The sequence below is a fragment of the Gigantopelta aegis genome, chromosome 12 (assembly GCF_016097555.1).
Source record: "Gigantopelta aegis isolate Gae_Host chromosome 12, Gae_host_genome, whole genome shotgun sequence".
Lineage (NCBI taxonomy): Eukaryota > Metazoa > Mollusca > Gastropoda > Neomphalida > Peltospiridae > Gigantopelta > Gigantopelta aegis.
The window spans coordinates 33,767,446-33,790,899 of NC_054710.1; the positions used below are offsets into that span (position 1 = coordinate 33,767,446).

At 40.3% G+C, this 23,454-nt stretch overlaps 1 protein-coding gene across 1 annotated transcript in view; it reads left to right on the forward strand.

Annotated features, from left to right (window-relative positions):
• LOC121386012 overlaps nucleotides 1-23,454 on the forward strand; it is a 32,737-nt gene that overhangs the window by 3,768 nt on the left and 5,515 nt on the right. Inside the window, exons 2-3 of the mRNA XM_041516806.1 lie at nucleotides 11,172-11,387; nucleotides 14,955-15,230. Of these exons, the coding sequence (XP_041372740.1) occupies nucleotides 11,172-11,387; nucleotides 14,955-15,230 (492 nt within the window). The remainder of the gene's footprint in view (nucleotides 1-11,171; nucleotides 11,388-14,954; nucleotides 15,231-23,454) is intronic.

The window sequence follows — 23,454 nt, forward strand, 5'->3', positions numbered from 1 at the left end:
TGTGTCTGTGTGCGTGTGTGTATGTGCGTATGTGTGTGTGTGTATGTGTGTGTGTTTGTGCGTGTTGAAGGGTGGAGGTGGGGATGTAGGTCGCTGCCGGTGTACACTTTGTAAGCAAAATCAGAACACAAATAAATAGTCATGTACCAAACTGTGAAACTTGCAAAAATTTGTATTTAAGAATTGAGGGCGCGTGATAAAGTGCACAGATATCAGTATAATTAGTGATGTGTGTGTGTGCATGGGCGGATCCAAGGGGGGGGGGGGGACCAGGGGGACGCGTACCCCCAAAAAATTGTTCAAGTGCCCTCAAAATGTCCAAGTGCCCTTTTTGTTTGTAGAAGTTTTTTTTTTTTAAGTAAACAATAATTATATTGTAGATAAATGAAATCAAGATTTTCGTGTACATGCGCAAGCTTGCAGATATGTGTCTGTGTTATTGAGTCTCAATGGGGCCCCATTGAGGTTCTAACGCGAGTGACGCCAATTTACTTCATTATTGCTAGTATATTATGACGTAGAACTGTAGGAATTCATATTAATTGTAAATATCAAAACTTGTAGTAAGGTGCCCTTTTGACGAGTCAATGTGCCCTTCTTTTTTGGCCCCCCCCCCGTAAAAATATTTCCTGGATCCGCCCATGGTGTGTGTGTGTGTGTGTGTGTGTGTGTGTGTGTGTGTGTGCATGTCCAATTGTGTGTATCTGGCTAGAAATATAATACACATTTGGTGTCTCCGTCTGGCCTGTATTTTCATATTGTTATCATTATTAATTATTGTTGTTGTTGTTATTGATGTTATATAATTCGTATCTCTCTGTTTGCTGTTTGTTTGGTATAGGGCAATAAACTAAACTGAATTGAAATTGAATACAGCCCACTGACCTGCATTAGGTGTTTATATGTGTGTGTGTGTGTGTGTGTGTGTGCCTGTGCGTGCGTGTGCGAGTATGTGTTTGTGTGTCCGATTGTGTGTGCGTGTGTGGCCAAGAACCCACACCGACCCATAATCTGCAGATTATGCTTACCCTCGTTAAAACGCGAATTAAAATGTATGGATCCACCGAGGTGATTCGATCCTGTGACGCAAGCACCTCAAGCGAGCACTCAACCGACTGAGCCAAATCCCGCTCTACTCCCACCCGACTCCATTGATCCAGAAAGACACATTGGTAGCAGTATACAGTTATGGGGGCGAGACGTAGCCCAGTGGTAAAGCTTGATGCGCGATCGGTTTGGGATCGATCCCCGTCAGTGGGCAAATTGGGCTATTTCTCACTCCAGACAGTGCACCACGACTGGTGCTACAAATGCCGTGGTATGTGCTACCCTGTCTATGGGATGGTGCATATATAAGGTCCCTTGCTGTTAATCGAAAAGAGTAGCCTATGAAGTGGCGACAGCGGGTTTCCTCCCTCAATATCTGTGTGGTCCTTAACCATATGTCCGACGCCATATAACCGTAAATAAAATTTCCTTCAGTATACAATTAGCTCCCTTGTGTACCCGTAAAGAATTCGATTGTTGGTTTTGCACAGATCCATGTCTGAAGGCTAATTATTTGGAATAGGAAGTAAATTCTAAAGCTAAGTGATAGCCAAGGAGTTATATAAAAAAAAATGACAATTGGATTGTCACCAACAGTGCAAATGGTTTAGCTGTAATGAGGTTTGATATTTATATATCGGGTTTTCCTTGTGACAAAAGTGGGGAGCGATCATTTTGGGTAATTTTCAAACCAGCTGATTTTGTGAAAAAGTTAATAGCTAAACCTTTATTCAAGTGAGGGGTTTTGTAAGGTTTGATGAGCAAAATTTCCATAAATATATGTGTGATATCCGCTAAAAGATCCCTTATTACTAATGGAAACATGTAGCGGGTTTCCTCTCTAAGACTATATCAAAAGCACCAAATGTTCGACATCCAATAGCCGTTGGTTAATAAATCAATGTGCTCTAGTGGTGTCGTTAAACATTTTTTTTTTTAGCCACCGCAAACTTGTTAACGCCAATGTATATATGACATCTCGTTTTGTTATCTTCTGCAGAGCTTCTCGAATATCCATGTGACATGTTCTACTTCCAAAATACAGCATAACTAGACACAAAAACGTACAGGCCATCAACATTCTCTCACCTAGATTTCGCAGTCCAGAAAAGGGATCAAGTTTTCACTATGAATACACCTATATTAAATTGAACATGTTTTTGGATTCTTGTTCAACGAGGTCTTAAGTTTCCAAACTAATAATAATAATAATAATAATAATAATTTAAAAAAAAAATAATAATTAAAAAAAAATTCATAAACTGAAATGAAGAAAGTGTCCACTGCGATCTCCGCGATCCCAGATTATGTAGGTATTATGTGCCTCACGATATATCACGATATTGGCATCCGTGTCACCATACGAATGTTATTTACAGCACTGATAACAGTGGTTTGAAGAAATATAATAGATTCAAGAAAATGTGGTACAAATTGAAATTAAACTTTATATTACTACTGTTTAAATCGCAAATATATAACCACATCCGTCGAGACAGATACATAAAAAGAGTTAAAGGGGCCGTCCTGAGTTTTGCAATTGTTAAGATGTTGACGAGTAACCGAGACTTATTAACGACGGAAATTAAATATTAAATATATCTTTCTGCATAAATTATTAGTGCATGTTTCTGATCATCCTGATGTTTGTACTAGGTCAGCCGTCATTGCATTTCCGAATTTCTTACGTACAAAAATATCTATCTATCTGTCTGCCTGCCTGCCTGCCTGACTGTCTGCTTGCCTGCCTGCCTGCCTGCCTGCCTTCCTGACTGTCTGCCTGCCTGCCTGCCTGACTGTCTGCTTGCCTGCCTGACTGCCTGCCTGCCTGTCTGTCTGCTTGCCTGCCTGCCTGACTGTCTGCTTGCCTGCCTGCCTGCCTGCCTGCCTGCCTGCCTGCCTGCCTGCCTGCCTGCCTGCCTGCCTGCCTGCCTGCCTGCCTGCCTGCCTGCCTGTCTGCCTGCCTGCCTGCCTGCCTGCCTGCCTACCTACCAACCTACCTCCCTCCACCACCCATCCCTCATCCATCCCTCCATCCATATATACATGCATATATATATATATATATATATATATATATATATATATATATATATATATATATATATATATATATATAGTTTATGAACTCAGGGCATGTGCACGTTATTTCTACTTCTCTGGGCTTTTTGCCTACCGCATTTTGATTTATTGCTTTTCAAGCAACTGATAAAGCCAGTTAATTGAATCAAATACCCTCAGGTTGTGTGCTCCTTTGACAACTGATAAGATCGTCGATTTTCTTTCGTAGATTTTTTTTTATTACTTCTATTGTTTTAATCATATTGACGTATATATAAGTATATCAGAATTTAACTAAAATGTGACACGCTGGTAACTGTGTAATTGAAGACCAAGTGTAGAATTTCATCTTTGCAAGGTAATTTCTACTAATTTTATCATATATTATATAATTATATACACAGTTGTATATTTTAAAAAATGCATTATGTAATGAAGTCATCTGTACTAGAATACAGGGTTGTAGCTAGCGGGAGATGTGTGGGGGGGGGGGGGGGGGCAAGGGGGAGGGGGCACTTGCGCACCCCAGAAAAAACATCCGGAAAGCATTATAGAAACTTAAATAAAATTATTTTCTTAACCGTTGAAGGAGTTTTTGACTATTAACTACTCAGTTGCCCCCCCCCCCCCCCACCCCAACACAAAATCCTATCTACGGTCCTGGAATGTATATATCGGAGGGGGGGGGGGGGGGGGGCTCCAGAACACTCGTACCCCTATTGTACTGATTAATAACTCGGTACGTTTACTAATGGAAACAAATAAGGGAACACATAGAAAGTAACAGAACATGTTGGCTTTAACCAAAGACCTCGTCCTTAGTACGAGGAAGTTAACTGTGTTACTGGCAGTAAGTACTCGAGTCCAACAGTACTGACATTCAGTCCCACATTACAAAACTATTTTGCGCCACACATTTATGGATGTTACCCATTTGTTATAAAAACATCAGGTATGTAGGCAGAATGCTTCTTATATCGACCACAGATCACAGTTATCTTCCCATGTGGAAATTTGTCCGCGCAAGTAGTCTGCTGTTTGACTTTGATTATTTCATGGCAGACAGCTTTTAAGTGGCAACTATTCGATTGAAGGTGACAGGGGAGAGCATGTAGTTTGTAAACATGTGTAACTTGTTGACACTGAAGACTTGTTTGTGGTAATTCTGGCCCATGCAAAAGTAGTGCTTTTTGTGTAAAATGGGATACTCAGGCTAGGTTTAGTAGTTGTGTTTGTTTAAACCAATATCCTGGGAGAAAGATCTGGGCAACAGAGGTTGTCCTTTTCAGGGTATGTTTCCCTCAGGCAGGCAAAGGTACATACAAAACTCCATAGGCCTGTTGATATTAATAAAAATGTTATAGCCACTAAGGCTATATAGAAACATATAGCGTAATTAATTGTGGTCTGTGGCCATATAGCGAAAGAATTGAGATTTCATGCCAAAACATGTTATGTCATAATCGAATACATTTAAGGTGGTGCAAAGAAATGAACGATCGAACGAATGAATGAATGAATGAATGTTTAACGACACCCCAGCACATATAGGTGGTGCATACCTGGTGCAGAGCGAGGACCACTGTGTCTCAATGCGATGGCGTATGTAAGTTAAATCCCCCATCCATTAAAAGCAGGTGGCCTATAAGATAAGTTCTAACTTAATGACATTGGGGAGTCTTGTGGCAGTACAGATTATTCCAAGATTTTACGAAATGATCATCAGTGAGGATGATAAAGCTATCATTAAAGCTTGTTTTACTAAAAAAACAAACGGACAAGGCACACCGTGGATATTGAAGTAATTTCACCAAAAACACTGAAATACTAGTTCTGTAAACTATTGTATGAGGAAGATTGAAGACACTGGATACACAGGAGACTGAGATCAGTGTATGAACAGAAGACTGAGATCAGTGTATGGACAGGAGACTGAGATCAGTGTATGAACAGGAGACTGAGATCAGTGTATAAACAGGAGACTGAGATCAGTGTATGAACAGGAGATTGAGATCAGTGTATGAACAGGGGACTGAGATCAGTGTATGAACAGAAGACTGAGATCAGTGTATAAATAGGAGACTGAGATCAGTGTATGAACAGGAGACTGAGATCAGTGTATGAACAGGAGACTGAGATATGTGTATGAACAGGCGACTGAGATATGTGTATGAACAGGCGACTGAGGTCAGTGTATGAACAGGCGACTGAGATATGTGTATGAACAGGCGACTGAGATCAGTGTATGAACAGGCGACTGAGGTCAGTGTATGAATAGGAGACTGAGATATGTGTATGAACAGGAGACTGATATCAGTGTATGAACAGGCGACTGAGATATGTGTATGAACAGGAGACTGAGATCAGTGTATGAACAGGAGACTGAGATCAGTGTATGAACAGGAGACTGAGATCAGTGTATGCACATGAGACTGAGATATGTGTATGAACAGAAGACTGATATCAGTGTATGAACAGGAGACTGAGATCAGTGTATGAACAGATGACTGAGATCAGTGTATGAACAGGAGACTGAGGTCAGTGTATGAACAGGCGACTGAGATATGTGCATGAGCAGGCGACTGAGATCAGTGTATGAACAGGAGACTGAGATCAGTGTATAAACAGGAGACTGATATCAGTGTATGAACAGGAGACTGAGATCAGTGTATGAACAAGAGACTGAGATCAGTGTATGAACAGGAGACTGAGATCAGTGTATGAACAAGAGACTGAGATCAGTGTATGAACAGGAGACTGAGATCAGTGTATGAACATGAGACTGAGATATGTGTATGAACAGGAGACTGATACCAGTGTATGAACAGGAGACTGAGGTCAGTGTATGAACAGACGACTGAGATCAGTGTATGAACAGGAGACTGAGGTCAGTGTATGAACAGGAGACTGAGGTCAGTGTATGAACAGGAGACTGAGGTCAGTGTATGAACAGGAGACTGATACCAGTGTATGAACAGGAGACTGAGATCAGTGTATGAACAGGAGACTGATACCAGTGTATGAACAGGAGACTGAGGTCAGTGTATGAACAGGAGACTGACTGACTGATCAGTGTATGAACAAGAGACTGAGGTCAGTGTATGAACAGGAGACTGAGGTCAGTGTATGAACAGGAGACTGATACCAGTGTATGAACAGGAGACTGAGATCAGTGTATGAACAGGAGACTGAGGTCATGTATGAACAGGAGACTGAGGTCAGTGTATGAACGGGAGACTGAGGTCAGTGTATGAACAGGAGACTGAGGTCAGTGTATGAACAGGAGACTGAGGTCAGTGTATGAACAGGAGACTGAGGTCAGTGTATGAACAGGAGACTGAGGTCAGTGTATGAACAGGAGACTGAGGTCAGTGTATGAACAGGAGACTGAGGTCAGTGTATGAACAGGAGACTGAGGTCAGTGTATGAACAGGAGACTGAGGTCAGTGTATGAACAGGAGACTGAGGTCAGTGTATGAACAGGAGACTGAGGTCAGTGTATGAACAGGAGACTGAGGTCAGTGTATGAACAGGAGACTGAGGTCATGTATGAACAGGAGACTGAGGTCAGTGTATGAACAGGAGACTGAGGTCAGTGTATGAACAGGAGACTGAGGTCATGTATGAACAGGAGACTGAGGTCAGTGTATGAACAGGATGGGTTATCCTGTGATGATCTGTTTACGTACACCAAGGTAAGGTACTTGAAACAGCGTTCTGGCATTATATTTTGAGGGGGCGGGACGCAGCCCAGTAGTAAAGCACTCGCTTGATGCGCGGTCGGTCTGGGATCGATCTCCGTCGGTGGGTCCATTGGGCTACTTCTCGCTCCATCCAGTGCACCACGACTGGTATATCAAAGGCCGTGGTATGTACTATCCTGTCTGTGGAATGGTGCATATAAAAGACCCCTTACTACTAATGGAAACATGTAGCGGGTTTCCTCTCTAAGACTGTATGTTTGACATCCAATAGCTGATTAATAAATCAATGTGCTCTAGTGGTGTCATTAAACAAAACGAAACTTTATATTTTTGACTTGCAGTGTTGATTCTGAATGAATGAATGAATGAATGTTTAACGACACCCCAGCACGAAACATACATCGGCTATTGGGTGTCAAACTATGGTAATGCAAATAAATAAAGTGATGATCAACATCAATATAAAAATTCAAGACTTAAACAAAAACAGTGTAAAGAACTGTGCAAAAACACAAATATCACAGAATTTTACGGATACTGAATTTTACTCAAAACTTCAATTTTGTGCTGTATTGGCCATTCTCAAAGAGAATGTTACACCCCTGCACCACGGTGAGGTTACAGCACACGCAGGGGTGTTGATTCTGTGAGTAGTTAAAGGCACCCGACATGCGTACTTGAAATGTTTACCACAAATGGGTATTACCCATATGATATATGATATCCGATGCATATATATGTGATACCCATATGATATCCGATGCAAAATATTATTAGCTTGGTACAAATATTATACGTTCCAAGTTATTAATGAGTAAAGATGAGTACAGGGTTTTGTTAGAATGTTTGTGTTTCCATCTTCTTGTTTTGTTTCAGTTTGATCTGAGGGTTTTGTTGTTGTTGTTGTTGCTGTTCATTGCTGTTGTTGTTGTTGCTGCTGTTCATTGTTGTTGTTGGCGTTGTTGTTTCGTGTTTTAGTTTGGTTTATTTTTGTGGGGGCCGATATATAGAGAACAGGCCTTGTAAGTTAACATATTTGTCGCAGACAATTTTATTCTTTGATGAGAAAAAATTCGTTTTCAGTCAAGCTAAATATATGAAGAAGAAAAAAGCCGTATCTAATGTCAGTACATCAAATACATTATTCAGGAATATATTAGATAAGTTCGACAAAAGTTAATAGAAAAATTAGAAAACCGTGTATACTAGAATCGATGCTGAACACTCATTTGGTTCCTTTGTGATTTTCTAAAAAAAACCCGCTAAATTAACTTAAGAACTATATTTTCACTCTTTTTTCTAATTCCAATATGATATTACTTATACACACAGAATGACTACAAAAGCAAATTATTAACTTTTTCTTTGAAAAACATGCTATTATTTATATGCCTTAAACAAATTACAACAGAATATTAAATTTAGTAATAGTTTAAAGAAATGTATATTTTTGACAAATGGAGAATCTTTAGAGGACGACCAACGGAATTTGAGATCGATTAATTTGTAATTATTTATCTCAAATAAATACAAAACTAGCGAAATATGACACTTGTAAGTTATAGCTGTGACACTGCACCTTTAACGCGTACTATTTTTCGTTGCAGCCAGTGCACCACGACTGGTATATGAAAGGACGTGGTATGTGCTATCCTATCTGTGTGATGGTCCATATAAAAGATCCCTTGCTACTAATGGACAAAAAATGTAGCGGATTTCCTCTCTAAGACTATATGTCAAAATTACCAAATGTTTGACATCCAATAGCCGATGATTAATAGATCAATGTGCTCTAGTGGTGTCGTTAAACAAAACAAACTTAAAAAAAAACATTTATCGCCTATGATCGTCAACTGTCACGAGGAAAAGGACCTTTGTTTTGAAGCTGACAGAATGTCCCGTTTTCATTCTCATTTTTCATTAGTGTAATTTATATGTTATATTATATTATGTTATGTTATGTTATGTTATGTTATGTTATGTTATGTTATGTTATGTTATGTTATGTTATGTTATGTTATGTTATGTTATATTATATATTATTTATTTATTTATTTATTTTAGATGAAACTGTTTTGTATGGGATTAATCATCATCTTTGCTGCCCGAAATGTGTATGGTAAGTGATGCCTGGAAACATCGAGGTAATTTGAAGCACAATAGTGCTTCTACAAACATATACATATCAGAAATGTGTTTTTTTATTGCATAAAGTATTACCTAATACTTATAGCAATATAAACAAAAACAATATTATTATGTCATGTTATGCTTTCTGTGTTGATTGCATTTCTTTGAAAAGTCTCTTTCACCTTGGCTTTTTAAGTTCGTGTATTACCCTGTATTTGGTTATAGGTATATATCCATACGCGTTTTCAAAGAGTAACCAAGCCCGTATCTGAAGTGGGGGTGAGGGTGGTGGTGGTGGTGGGCTGGGGGTCACGATAACATTTTCTGGTTCATGCGACAAAAAGTAAATGTTTAGGGTCTCAAGTGGAGAGTATACCCCTCCCCTCCAGTTCCTACGGGAAAGTAACAGACAAGATGGAGATGTTCTGCACCTGTTTTGTACTATACCCAAGGCCGCACCTATCCTAAAACAAATATGTGTCGGTAATAAAGGAATCGAGTCTCAGCATTATATATCCGGCCCGGATCCAGCGGTTGGCAGTGTCAGAAGTTAGACCTGTGGCGACCGTGCGTAAACCTTAAGTTGACACAGACAGATAGTTTATTAAATATTACTGGTAGTAAATCTTAAGGAAGAGACAAATTTTACTTGTAGAATACAGGAAATTGCATTTCAGGACATTTAGTTTTGAAAAATGTACGGAGGAACATACCCACGAACCCCTCTAGAAGATTTGCTTTGCGCCTTCAATCTCAGTCAACCCCCAATGTCTACCTGCTTCCGCCATGCCTGTTAAAGCCTCACTTTATGTACACAATAATAATACGCAATTTAAAATACAGTATAAAAGTACAAGTACATAAGCCATTCCTTAAAGGAACGATGATAATAGTTTGAAACTTTTATGTTTATGTATCTTTTACGTGTTATATATATATATACACACACACACATATATAACACACGTAAAAGGAAATGTTGTATTTAACGACGCACTCAACAAATTTTATTTACGGTTATATAGCGTCAGACACAGAGTTAAGGACCACACAGATATTGAGAGGAAACCCACTGTCGCCACTACATGGGCTACTCTTTCCGATTAGCAGCAAGGGATCTTTTATATGCATTATCCCACAGACAGGATAGTACAATTATCAAAACAGTACATTTGACAACACCATTGTTAATGCATTGGTAGACATCATCACAAATGACTTGAATTATAACGCTTATGCTGTTCATAAATGTTTTGAAATGATATTCAGACATCTTTATTGAAATCCGCAAGGTTGACATAAACAATATATTCATGTTAAGCGATGGTTGTGTGATAAAATCAATCGATCAAAAAATAGCATTTACAGACACAAGCACGTCTGTTAATAATTTCTGTATCCAGACTGAAATGTGTGGCTGGAGGTGGAGATGTTATGTTTCCAGACATGGGGTAAGCATCTAAGTGATGCTGAACAAGCCGTGTTATAATTATCCGCGTTCAGAGCAGTGAAAAATGGTGCCATTATCAGCAACGTAAAATATTTGGGACTACTATAAAGCAAATCTTAAAAGGCAACTAACGAATACCATTAGATCATGCAATCACAAGAGCAGTGGTATCTTCTTAATTAAAAAGGAATTCACACAGTATTGTAGGCCAGAAAGAAATAAAGTAGGCCTGTTGGGTAAAAGTGCTAGATGACTATCAGCCAGAATTGCATTACATGCATGCGCATTCGCTCGGGCTGCATGGCTGAGGAATGAGACAACTATGGTTTAAGCAACCTCTTCTGGGCATACACCATAGATAGAAATATTTTCTTTCGAATATTTGTTAACCGTTTTATTGATGGGTGGGTTTATGTGCACTTGCCCCCTCCCCCTCCAAAAAAAAAATAAAAAAAAAGAAAGAAAGAGCTATCGGTCCGTGCCGTTTCTTTATACACACGTTCATATGTGTGTACATGCATATATAGTTCTCAGTGCAGCCACTGTTCTACGACTGGTGTAAAAAAGACCGTGGTATGTACTATCCTGTCTGTGGGATGCTGTATATAAAAGATTCCTTGCTGCTAATTTCCCCTCTCATTATCTTTGTCTTCCTTAACATTCATTCCTTCCAAAGCAGAAAAAAACAAAAAACGAATCGATCATACAGCTGCCACTTAATAGTTTCCTATTTCACGATACATTGGGAGAACACATGTCGTCTTTTGGGTATTTTTCAGGGAGAAATGTTGCCGAATTCGCCGAAACTATTCAGAGTTCAACATTGCAAAGAATATACACAGCGGACCGAGCCGTGGATGGGAACACTGGGAAGAAGTTTTTCCAGGACACGTGTGCACACACCAGCTGCAATGACCATGACCCTCACTGGACTGTATGTCTGCAACAGCAGCACACCATCAACTCCATTACCATCCACAACCCAGATAAAGCACGTAAGTTAATAAACATAATGCCAACGTGTGCGTTTGAATCTGTAAGTGGCATGTGCCGTAATACACACACACACACGCACGCACGCACGCACACACACACAGACACACACACACACACACACACACACACACACATACATACATACATACATACATACATACATACATATATATATATATATATATAGTCAAACTTCGATAACTCGAACTTGAAAGGGACGACGCAATACTTCAAGTTTCATGGAGGTCGAGTTTTCAAAATTAGTATAGCACACCTCAGAACTGAAACTGCAATACAGATGAATGCTTTCGTTTGACAGTGTAAGAAACATTCGCTACAATGTGCTCCCCATCGACTGAAGATTAAAACACTGAATGCCGAAATATATATATATATATATATATATATATATATATATATATATATATATATATTACTCTTCAAAAGAAGAAAACGCAAAACCACATTGTCGTAACATTTGGAGAATTGATTTAATTATTGAATGGTGAGTCCGATAATTACCAAATGTTGCAGGATTGTTCACAATTCACTCTAGTCCATTGTGAGTAAGTGATAGGACACACCACCAAGGTCAAGGTCATCTGGAGTCAATACCGGGTGTGGCCTCCGCGTGTGTTGACAACTGCCTGGCACCGCCTGCCCATTGAAGCAACCAGAGTACGGATGACGTCCGGGGGATGGTGGCCCACTCGGCCTGCAAGGCTGCTGCCAGCTCGGGCAGGGTCTGGGGCTGTGGTTGTCGCTGTCGGAGGCGTCGGTCCAACTCGTCCCATAGATGCTCAATTGGGTTCAAATCCGGTGATGTCGATGGCCAAGGAAGGACATTAACGTTGTTGTTCTGTAGGAAAGCCGTTGTGAGACGTGCTGTGTGAGGCCTGGCGTTGTCATGTTGGAACACTGCGTTGGCGTTGGCCATAACTGGAACGATGTGTGGCCGGAGGATCTGGTCAATGTAGCCCTGTGCATTCAGGTTGCCCTGCACGTGGACCAGGTCAGTTCTGCCAGTGTGTGAGATGGCTGCCCACACCATGACACTACCCCCGCAGAATCTGTACACTTCCTGCACGCAGTTTGCCGCATAACGTTCACCACGACGCCTATACACGCGACATCTTCCATCATGACGTCGGAGCAGAAATCGGGACTCGTCACTGAACCACACCTGTCTCCATCGCAGTTGAGGCCATTGTCGATGAATCTGGCACCACTGCAGTCGGAGTCGACGGTGTTGTGGTGTTAAGATGACACCTCGAACTGGACGTCTGGCACGAATTCCTACCTCACGTAGGCGGTTCCGTACGGTCTGGTCGGATATCCTGCGCAAACCTGGTATTGCTGCGGCTGTGGAGGTGGCAGTAGTCAATCGTTCCCGAAGATGGCGTACCCGGATGTAGCGGTCCTGCCCGGGGGTAGTGACCCGTGGTCGACCGGATCTAGGGAGGTCACGTGTTGATCCATGTTGCTGGTAACGGTCCCACAGTCTGGAGATGGTGCTTGGGGACACATGGAATGCCCTGGCAACGGCCGTTCTGGATTCGTTTTTGCGAATATTCACATTTTGGAACTTTATTGTACAGTAGCTGCGTTTTATCGAATGTAACCGTGGGAATGTGTTTGGGACATGCAATGACCTTATATTCACAAAGCATGAACCGGTAGGAAACATAAAATCGGAGTTATAACCCATTTGTACCCTTTTGCGTTTCTTTTTTTGAAGAGTAGAAACGTTCAAAATAGTTTGACATGATCCACTCGTTTGAGAGAGAGAGAGAGAGAGAGAGAGAGAGAGAGAGAGAGAGAGAGAGAGAGAGAGAGAGAGAGAGAGAGAGAGAGAGAGAGAGAGAGAGAGAGAGAGAGAGAGAGAGAGAGAGAGAGAGAGAGAGACACACACACACAGCCAGACAAACACAGATATTATTACGACTGTTCTTTGGCGGTAAGTATGTGTTACGTAACGTGTCCCTCCGCCATGTACAAACACCGACAACCTCATAGTCTTCGTTCAGCTTAGTCGACGATCTACACTATTCTATAATTAACACCTGTATACTACCGGACAACGACCAAGGTATTAGTTTGAGAGGTCGAGCTTTTCGAGTTTTCGATGTCTGTTATTACTAGTTTGTATAGGAATTCGACCAGGACCATCGTTTCAATTTGAGAGATCGAAGTTTATGATATGTTGTTCAAATATTTATCGATAATTCGGAACTCCTATGAGCAGATGTATTCGTTAGTATTGGAAATCAGGGAGTAACTTCGCCAGTTGATTTTCAAAGCGATATAATTTCAGAATGCATATCTTCTATATTTTGTGAACAGCATAAATTATCTCAATAAGACCAATTTGTTTAAATAAAGGTTTTCATGTATACAGTAGGTGTGTTTTGAAGATAAAAAGATGTGTGCCATGCAAATAAGTTATTAAACCATAATTCAGTTTTTATATAGCATTTACATTTATCGAAGGAGTACTAAGATTTGAAGGGGAATATGTAAACAGTGACCGTGACAGTGTAAATTATTATTATGTGTAACTTGCGATTTCGTCAAAGTTTCGAATTTTATATATTTCTTGTATTTCGAATATCGCCTGTTTTCCCGGTTCTTTTGATTTAGATTATGTATTAATAACTAGTAACTGACTATCACTAAACAACAAGGATGGACATTTAGCAATTATTTTATTAAACAATAAAACAACAACAAATAGCGCGCTTTCACAAAGACAATAAAACAAATAAAACATTGCAAAGACAAAGTAGAAAGAGATAGACCGCAATACATGCTCGACAGTGAAATGAGATTTAACAAGGATTTAGAAATAAAGAAAGCAATTTACATTGCTCGGCTGTGGGGAGATTAAAGATAGTAATGAACTAAGGTGTTCGGCCTCTGTGGTAAAAGTTACCGGAAAAGATAAAAACTGAAGGAAGGAAGGAAACGTTTTATATAACGACGCACTCAACACATTATATTTACGGTTATATGGCGTCAGACATATGGTTAAGGACCACGCAGATATTGAGAGAGGAAACCCGCTGTCACCACTTCATGGGCTACTCTTTACGATTAGCAGCAAGGGATCTCTTATATGCACCATCCCACAGACAGGATAGCACATACCACGGCCTTTGATATACCAATCGTGGTGCACTGGCTGGAAAGAGAAATAACCTAATAGGCCCACTGACGGGGATCGATCCTAGACCGACCGCGCATCTGGCGAACGCTTTATCACTGGTCTACGTCCCACCCCCCAAAACAGAAGGAAAAGAGTCAGAATAGGACAGGAATTAGCAAATTCGTAAATGGTTACTTTTACAACTCATTCCGAAATTCAACATGGGTGCCTGCCTTATGCATAAATTAACAACAAATATTAATATTAATTAAACAACAGTTACTAAACCGATAGTGTAATAATTCAGATTTTCAAAAATGTGTAACCATAATTCTGCATATTATCCCATAAAATAAATCACGTTATTTCAACATATTCTCAAAAATAATTAATTACTGTTTAATCGTTTTACCGGTTATAGGAGGTCGCCTGAAGAACATAAAGATAGAAGTGTTCCAAACGAATCCTAGAAAAACTGGTGCGATTGCACAACTCTGTGCAGCTATAGGTCCCACACCCGCTCTTGATGGAACTTCGGTGACTCTGCTCTGTCCAAACGGTACAAGAGGTCAATACATCAGAATCAGCAAGACTGTCATGCAACAAGGCAATTGGTGGCAACGAGGCAGGCGGTGGAAGAATAACAAATGCGATGCACTACTTCTTTGTGAAGTCGAGGTGGTTGGGACACCATATGGTAAGTTTAATAACAAATGCGATGCACTGCTTCTTTGTGAAGTCGAAGTGGTTGGGACACCATATGGTAAGTTTAATAACAAAATTAATGCGATGCACTGCTTCTTTGTGAAGTCGAGGTGGTTGGGACACCATATGGTAAGTTTAATAACAAAGTTAATGCGATGCACTGTGTCACGGAACATGCTCTTAATTTGTTTCGTCTGTGGCGATTTAATTGTGTTAGAGGGCCGTGTGCAGTTTATTGCCCGTAGCCCAGGTGGACAACTTGTTACGTAAGACTTCTGCGCGACCATCCTCGATCTGGCGTTCCAATATGCACTTAGCCCCGCTGTGGAGGCCATGTGGCGAGTAGTTACGTAATACCTCTGCGAGTGCGGTTTCGACGACCGTGATTTTGGCGACGATGGCGTCAGTAGTCTGACGATCAGAGAGAAATAATACCGACTCTAGTAGAGATGAAATATGAGATGATACGTGAGGTGCCGCCTTGTTCCCCCAGGCCAATTCTGATTTTGGAATAAATAGCTAGGATTTAGAGATATCTAGGAGAACGATTAGGAAGGCTCCGAAGGAACGTTAGTCCGTTTGGACTTTGGTAAATATCATTTCTGCTCTGTGTATAACCTTGATGTGATTGATGTGACTTTAAATATTTTAATACTGTATTATACCAATATTCTTTAGACAGTGTCTTCGGTCATCTGACGAAGTAAATCGTAGACTTTTTGTTCTAACATTATATGAGTATTTGGTAATATAAAGCTTAGCCAGTCATCCTAGAAGACCTGGGTACACTGTAGGTTATTGTCTTTATTGTGATAAGTATTAATTCTGTGTCACAAGGTTACTGAATGAGTAGTTAGGGGTAATTAAAAATTAACCCGTTAGGAATAGAGCTGTAATTCCTTTATTAATTAAGTTCCCCAAGAAGCGTTCCTAAATTATCACACGTTACTGAACGAGTAGTAAGGGTTAATTAAAAATTAACCAGTTAGGAATGGTGTTGTAATTCCTTTATTAATTAACTTCTCCTAGAAGCGTTTCTCAATTATCACACGTGTGGGTGTGGTGTAACGGTGAAGTGATTCGCATATTGTGTAACTAGACACCTAGAGATTAACTAATTAAGTGATCAGTTCTGGTTGTTATTATTGTTGTTATTAATTACTACTACGGCTGTACATTTGTCAGCGTAGATTAATACAGATTCCAAAGTGTATTGTGTTTTTGTGTTGTGTTTTCTAGAGAACTAACGTGCTATATTATATATACTTTATATAAGATCGTATCTCTGATCATACCTAGAGACGAGCCATACTAGGTTTAACAGCCTGTTACAGAGAGATCTAATAGATATACAAGTAGGAGAGACATTTTGATAATCGTGTTTATTCGGTTACGGGAATTATAGAATCCCCGTGACAGGAGTAGAAAATTGGGGCGCTCGTCCCGGATCTGAAACGGGACATGCATATTTAAAAAAGTATTGTTTGTAAATGGGGGCTTTATAAATTAATTTTACAAATTAACCAGAAGTAGCACGTTGTTCACTAGAAAATTAATTAATAATAAGTGCGTCATATCTAAACATGGATAAGAATTTGCTGGATAGGCCTACGCTCAGTGTAGTGGAGATTAAGCGAGCACGTAAGGCCGAGTTAGTTGAAATCACGGGTGAGCGAGAAATTGATTTAACATCAGCTAAAACTTTAGGTGATATAAAGACAATTATTATCCAGGAAGTTTTTGGTGATAGGCCTGTTATGGAAGACAGTGAGATTGTTCCAGAGATAGAGATAAATGAGTTAAGTGTGGAACAACAATTAGCTTTTAAAAAGCTTGAGTTAGATAGAGAGAGAGAAGAGAGAGATAGAGATAGGGATAGAGAAGAGAAAGAGAGAGAAAGAGAAGAACGTGCATTAGATAGAGAGAGAGAGAGAGAGAAAGAGAAGAGAGGGATATAGAGAGAGAGAGAGAAAAAGAAGATAGAGATAGAGAAGATAGAGATAGGGATAGAGAAGATAGAGAGAGGGATAGAGAGAGAGAGAGAGAAAGAGAAGAGAGGGATAGAGAAGATAGACATAGGGATAGAGAATTCCAGTTAGCAAAATTAAAAGTGGAACATGAGTTAAAGTTGAATACTGAAGAAGTCAGACGAGAAGCCGGAAATGGGTTTAACATGTCGGAGGCTTATAGATCAGTGCCGGTATTTGATGACGAGGAGATAGATATGTTCTTTCAACTTTTTGAACGGGCCGCTAAGCAGCTAAATTGGCCGGAGTCTAAGTGGACATTGTTAGCAGTGTCTAAGTTTAAGGGGAAGGCTAGTATAGCATATAATTCAATGAGTGATGAGCGAGCAAGTCAGTACGACTTAGTTAAGGCTGCAGTGTTGAGGGCTTATGAATTACGACCTGAGGATTATCGTTTACGGTATAGCGAGTTGAGAAAAACGCAGGGTCAGTCTTATAGTGAGTTTTGTGGCTAAGAAGGCAGGGATGTTTGATAAATGGGTTGTTTCTCATCAGGTAGAGTCATATACCGAGTTACGGGAGTTGTTGATCTTACAGGACATTAAAAAATGGATTACCAGTTAGCTTACGTATTCATTTAGAGGATCGTGATGTCAAAAAGATAGAGGAGGCAGGTATAGTGGCAGATGATTACGTGTTAATACACAAAGCTCAGGCAGTACCGGGTAGCTCTTTACAACAGGGTGATAAGAAGAAATTTCAGCCAGGTTTTTCCCGGGAAAGTAACTATCGGGGAGAGTCATCTAGTTGGTCAGCTAGTCAGGCAAGGAATGCACCTGGTGGGCAAAGTAAGGATAGACCTGCATTATCAGCCAATGCACGAACTTTTCGTCCACATTGCAGTTACTGTAAAAAGGATAACCATCTTATCGGGGACTGTTTTAAAAGGAAACGCGATAATGCGCAAGTGGTCGGTTTAGTGAGGTCAGCTCCGTTAGCGAGAGAGTTAATGGTTAGTCCCATGGCAGAGAAAGTAAACCCGTATGTGTCCACTGGTATGGTTTGTGATGTGAAACAAGAGTTGTGTCCTAAGGCAATATCAATCTATAGAGATACCGGGTGTAGTCAGAGTCTGATAACGCAAGAGTGTTTAGCTGGTATTGAAAATTCAGACATAGGACGTAGTTTGGTTTTAACCTCGGTTACTGGAGAAAATATGGTTGTCAGGTTACATAAGGTTTTCTTGTGTTCGAAGTTTGTGACGGGACCAGTCATTATGGGTGTTGTGAACGACTTGCCTGTTGAAAACATAGGAGTTTTGTTGGGAAATGATTTGACCAGTCAGTGTTGTCACCCGAAATGTGACCAACTGTTAATTAAAGACAGCACGTTAGCAATCGAAGAGTGTGAGGTTGATGAGATTAAATATCCTGCGTGTGTAATGACTAGGGATATGACCAGTAGGTTATCACGGGATCTAGAGGATATTTGTGATTTGTCTGATACGTGTGTGAGCCATGAAAGTGGAGTGGATGAGGTTGTCAGTAAAATGGTAGATAAGTCAACTGACAAAGTAAATGTGGTAGAACATGTTGATCTCCCGCAGAGGGGAATTGAACCAGTTGTGTTTGATAGAGGGGACTTACCTTGTATTAGACAAGAGTTAGTACTAGAGCAGGGGGCTGATCCAATTTTGTTGGCAGCTCGCACTACCTTGTTAACTGTGGACAAGGGAGCATTAATAAATAAGAGAGTTAGAAATCGGAGGTTGCCGGCGACCGAACTAGCTAGGACACAACTGAGCCATGCTCAGAGCAAAATAAAATCAGTGTTTGATAGGAAGGCTAAGAGTCGGGAATTTAAACCAGGGGATAAGGTGCTGCTGTACCTTCCCATTAAACGGGGTTCTGTGCAGAATAGGTATTTCGGGCCCTATGTTGTGCACAAACGAGTTAATGAGACAGGGTATATGATAAACACTCCTGATAGGGTTAGGAAAAGTAGGTATTGTCACATCAATTTGCTAAAAGGTTATTTTGACAGACTGCCAATAGTTCCAGAGAGACCGGTCCAAATTGAGAGACACTCAATTTCCTGTGATGACGTCAAGACTGCAGAGGTCAAGTTGGCCAACGGCCAGATTCTAGCAGACTTGAACCCCCAGCGAGCAAAGCTGACTACATTGATACAAGACAATGTTTCCATTTGTCGGGACGTTCCAACGGTTACCGACACCTTAAGCCAAGATGTGCGCTTGGAACCTAACGCTACACAGATTCGACAGCATGCCTATCGGAGAAAACCTGGAAAACGTGCGACGCTGAGAAAGAAGGAAGCGAAGTTCCATTGGTCAGGTGAATGCGAGAAGTCATTCAACCGTCTCAAGCAGAGGCGCTACTCGTCTTCCGTGATGGCAGCACCAGACTACCGAGTGCCTTTCAAGCTAGCTATGGGTGCCAGTGACGTGGGTGCTGGAGCTGTGCTGTTCCCAGAAGATGAAGACGGACTGGACCATCCTAATGAAAGCCTCCAACCAGAGAGTTTTGAGATGGAGTCTTCGTCTGCAGGAATTCCCAATTACCATTGGACATATCAAGGGCACATCCAATGTAATCGCTGATGCCCTGTCCCGAAGTTGAACGTTATGATAATGTGTTGACATTCTTTATTTCTGTTTTGTTTATATATATTTTATTTTGTATACCAGGGACTCAGAGACTCAGTTTGATTACTGGTAGTCACCTTATTATTACATGTGTTATAAATGCCCGTATGCGTCGGTTAACGCACCCCTTTGTTTTAATGTAGTATATTTCCCTATTCCTAGAGTAGAGGAAATATCCTTTTTGAGGTGGGGGTGTGTCACGGAACATGCTCTTAATTTGTTTCGTCTGTGGCGATTTAATTGTGTTAGAGGGCCGTGTGCAGTTTATTGCCCGTAGCCCAGGTGGACAACTTGTTACGTAAGACTTCTGCGCGACCATCCTCGATCTGGCGTTCCAATATGCACTTAGCCCCGCTGTGGAGGCCATGTGGCGAGTAGTTACGTAATACCTCTGCGAGTGCGGTTTCGACGACCGTGATTTTGGCGACGATGGCGTCAGTAGTCTGACGATCAGAGAGAAATAATACCGACTCTAGTAGAGATGAAATATGAGATGATACGTGAGGTGCCGCCTTGTTCCCCCAGGCCAATTCTGATTTTGGAATAAATAGCTAGGATTTAGAGATATCTAGGAGAACGATTAGGAAGGCTCCGAAGGAACGTTAGTCCGTTTTGACTTTGGTAAATATCATTTCTGCTCTGTGTATAACCTTGATGTGATTGATGTGACTTTAAATATTTTAATACTGTATTATACCAATATTCTTTAGACAGTGTCTTCGGTCATCTGACGAAGTAAATCGTAGACTTTTTGTTCTAACATTATATGAGTATTTGGTAATATAAAGCTTAGCCAGTCATCCTAGACGACCTGGGTACACTGTAGGTTATTGTCTTTATTGTGATAAGTATTAATTCTGTGTCACAAGGTTACTGAATGAGTAGTTAGGGGTAATTAAAAATTAACCCGTTAGGAATAGAGCTGTAATTCCTTTATTAATTAAGTTCCCCAAGAAGCGTTCCTAAATTATCACACGTTACTGAACGAGTAGTAAGGGTTAATTAAAAATTAACCAGTTAGGAATGGTGTTGTAATTCCTTTATTAATTAACTTCTCCTAGAAGCGTTTCTCAATTATCACACGTGTGGGTGTGGTGTAACGGTGAAGTGATTCGCATATTGTGTAACTAGACACCTAGAGATTAACTAATTAAGTGATCAGTTCTGTGTTGTTATTATTGTTGTTATTAATTACTACTACGGCTGTACATTTGTCAGCGTAGATTAATACAGATTCCAAAGTGTATTGTGTTTTTGTTGTGTTTTCTAGAGAACTAACGTGCTATATTATATATACTTTATATAAGATCGTATCTCTGATCATACCTAGAGACGAGCCATACTAGGTTTAACAGCCTGTTACAGAGAGATCTAATAGATATACAAGTAGGAGAGACATTTTGATAATCGTGTTTTATTCGGTTACGGGAATTATAGAATCCCCGTGACACACTGCTTCTTTGTGAAGTCGAGGTGGTTGGGACACCATATGATAAGTTTAATTATGCTTGGGGTGTTTTGTAGGGGTTGTTTTGTTTGGGCGTGGTAATGGTGTTTGTTTTGTTTTGTTTTGTTTTGGTTGTTTTGTTTGCTTGTTTGTTTTGCTGTTGTTGTTGTTGTTGTTGGTAGTGGTGGTGTTGTCCCTTATGCAATGTTAGTGTGAATATAAATACTAAGCCTAAAATAAAACCTAGTCTTCTTGAATAATAATCTTGGTCATTTACTATGCAATATTTCTGTTCCAACTAGGGGTGGAACGTAGCCAAGTGGTAAATCGCCAGCTTGATGTGCGTTCGGTCTCAGATCGGTCCTCGTCAGTGAGCCTATTGGGCTATTTCTCGTTCCAGCCAGTGCACAATTAGGGTGTATACTACCAAATCAAATCCCATAGACGACTATAGTAACATATGTGGCTAAAACTCCTACCTGCAGCTTATCAATCGACATAAACGCCACGGATATAAATACTACCACCCCTCACCCTTAAAGTGAATCAGAAAAAAATGGGGATCAAGCTGCTCATTTCTGAGAAAACGGGTAGCGTCTATGACTACCCTAGTTCTGCACAAAATTCGAGTACTTTTTTTTACAGGTATCCCATACATGTTTCAAGCGCAAGGCTACTTGACACAGTGGTACTAGATGAAATAAAATTGCATATTGTTTTTACCCAGATGAAATTATTATTTTTTACAACCAACACACTCACATTTATCACCAATCACAGGACTTGTGGTGTTCACTTCTCAATCAAAAGTTGGCTGCACCTCGAACTTTGACCCAGTCGGAAGTTATTTGGTTTAGTACTACCATTACTGGTATATCAAAGGCATGGTATGTGCTATCCTGTCTGTGGGATAGTGCATATAAAAGAACCCTTTCTGCATTAGGAAAAATGTAGCGGGTTTCCTCTCTAAGACTATAGTCCCGGTTTCTGAAATTGACGTCATTCCACGTCACTGTAATTGACATTGCTATTAACATCGATTGGGAAGTCAGTGGCGGATCCAGAAAATCCATTTGGGGGGGGGGGGGGGGGGCAGTGACATGAGGTGGAATGCCAAGGGAACTTTGTGGGAGGTTTGGAGGGGGATCGTAAAAAAAAAAAGAGAAGAAAATTAATATATAATAAAATTATAAATATCGCCGGGCCCCCGCTTTCGCTCGGGGAATAAAACAAGTCCTAAACTCGTTTCATAAATTTCGTATAGCACTCCTGCGAATGTTAATTTTATTTATTATCCACAAACTATGATTTCGAACAAACGGATTATGATGGATTAAGAAATGGAGTATGCACAAGTTATACAACTTACTAGGCCTTCTCCATAATGCATACATGTCACGACAGTAATATATTTATGCAATTTAAATATGAACAGAAATAAATATTACTGAAATAGAGAAATAAAGAATGAATAAAGGAAACAGAAAAAAGACGCAATAAAGTTATCTATGTGTTAGATATTTAGACAGCAGGTTTGCTACAAAAACACAAAACACAAAGGCATTACAATGATTACATAATGCCTAAAAAGAGAAGAAACACAAGGAGAAAAAACCTCCATACATTATTTACTACTTAAAGAAAACGTTTTGTTGATGTACATATTCTGAACAGCATTGAAAACGCACCACCAAGATATATTGATGTCCAAAAGAAACTTTACAAGACTTGAAATTGTATTATAGAAAACCAACAAACCGTATGGTGGGATATGAAAGTGTCATGATGATCAACATCTAAACGTCACAATGCACTTCGTCATACATGCAAAGTGTTAGTAAGATGGATTCTAAATTGGTTATTTTCGAATAGACTGTTAAACATAAACATAAAATTTTAAACCACGGCCCAAAAAATTAAAGTCCAACTAAGCCCCAAAAGGAGGTACCTGTCCTAGGAGAGGTTGGCGGCGGAACTCATGGCGAAATGACGACACTTCCACATATCCTGTCTCCATCAGTGCTGGTGCTGCAGGGGGAGGGGCCGCCACTGCCAGCTGAGCTGACAGCTTAGGCCCCCTCTTAGGCAGAAGGGACCGCCGCCGGCATTTTAGCTGCCGGTTTTGTCACCCAAACCG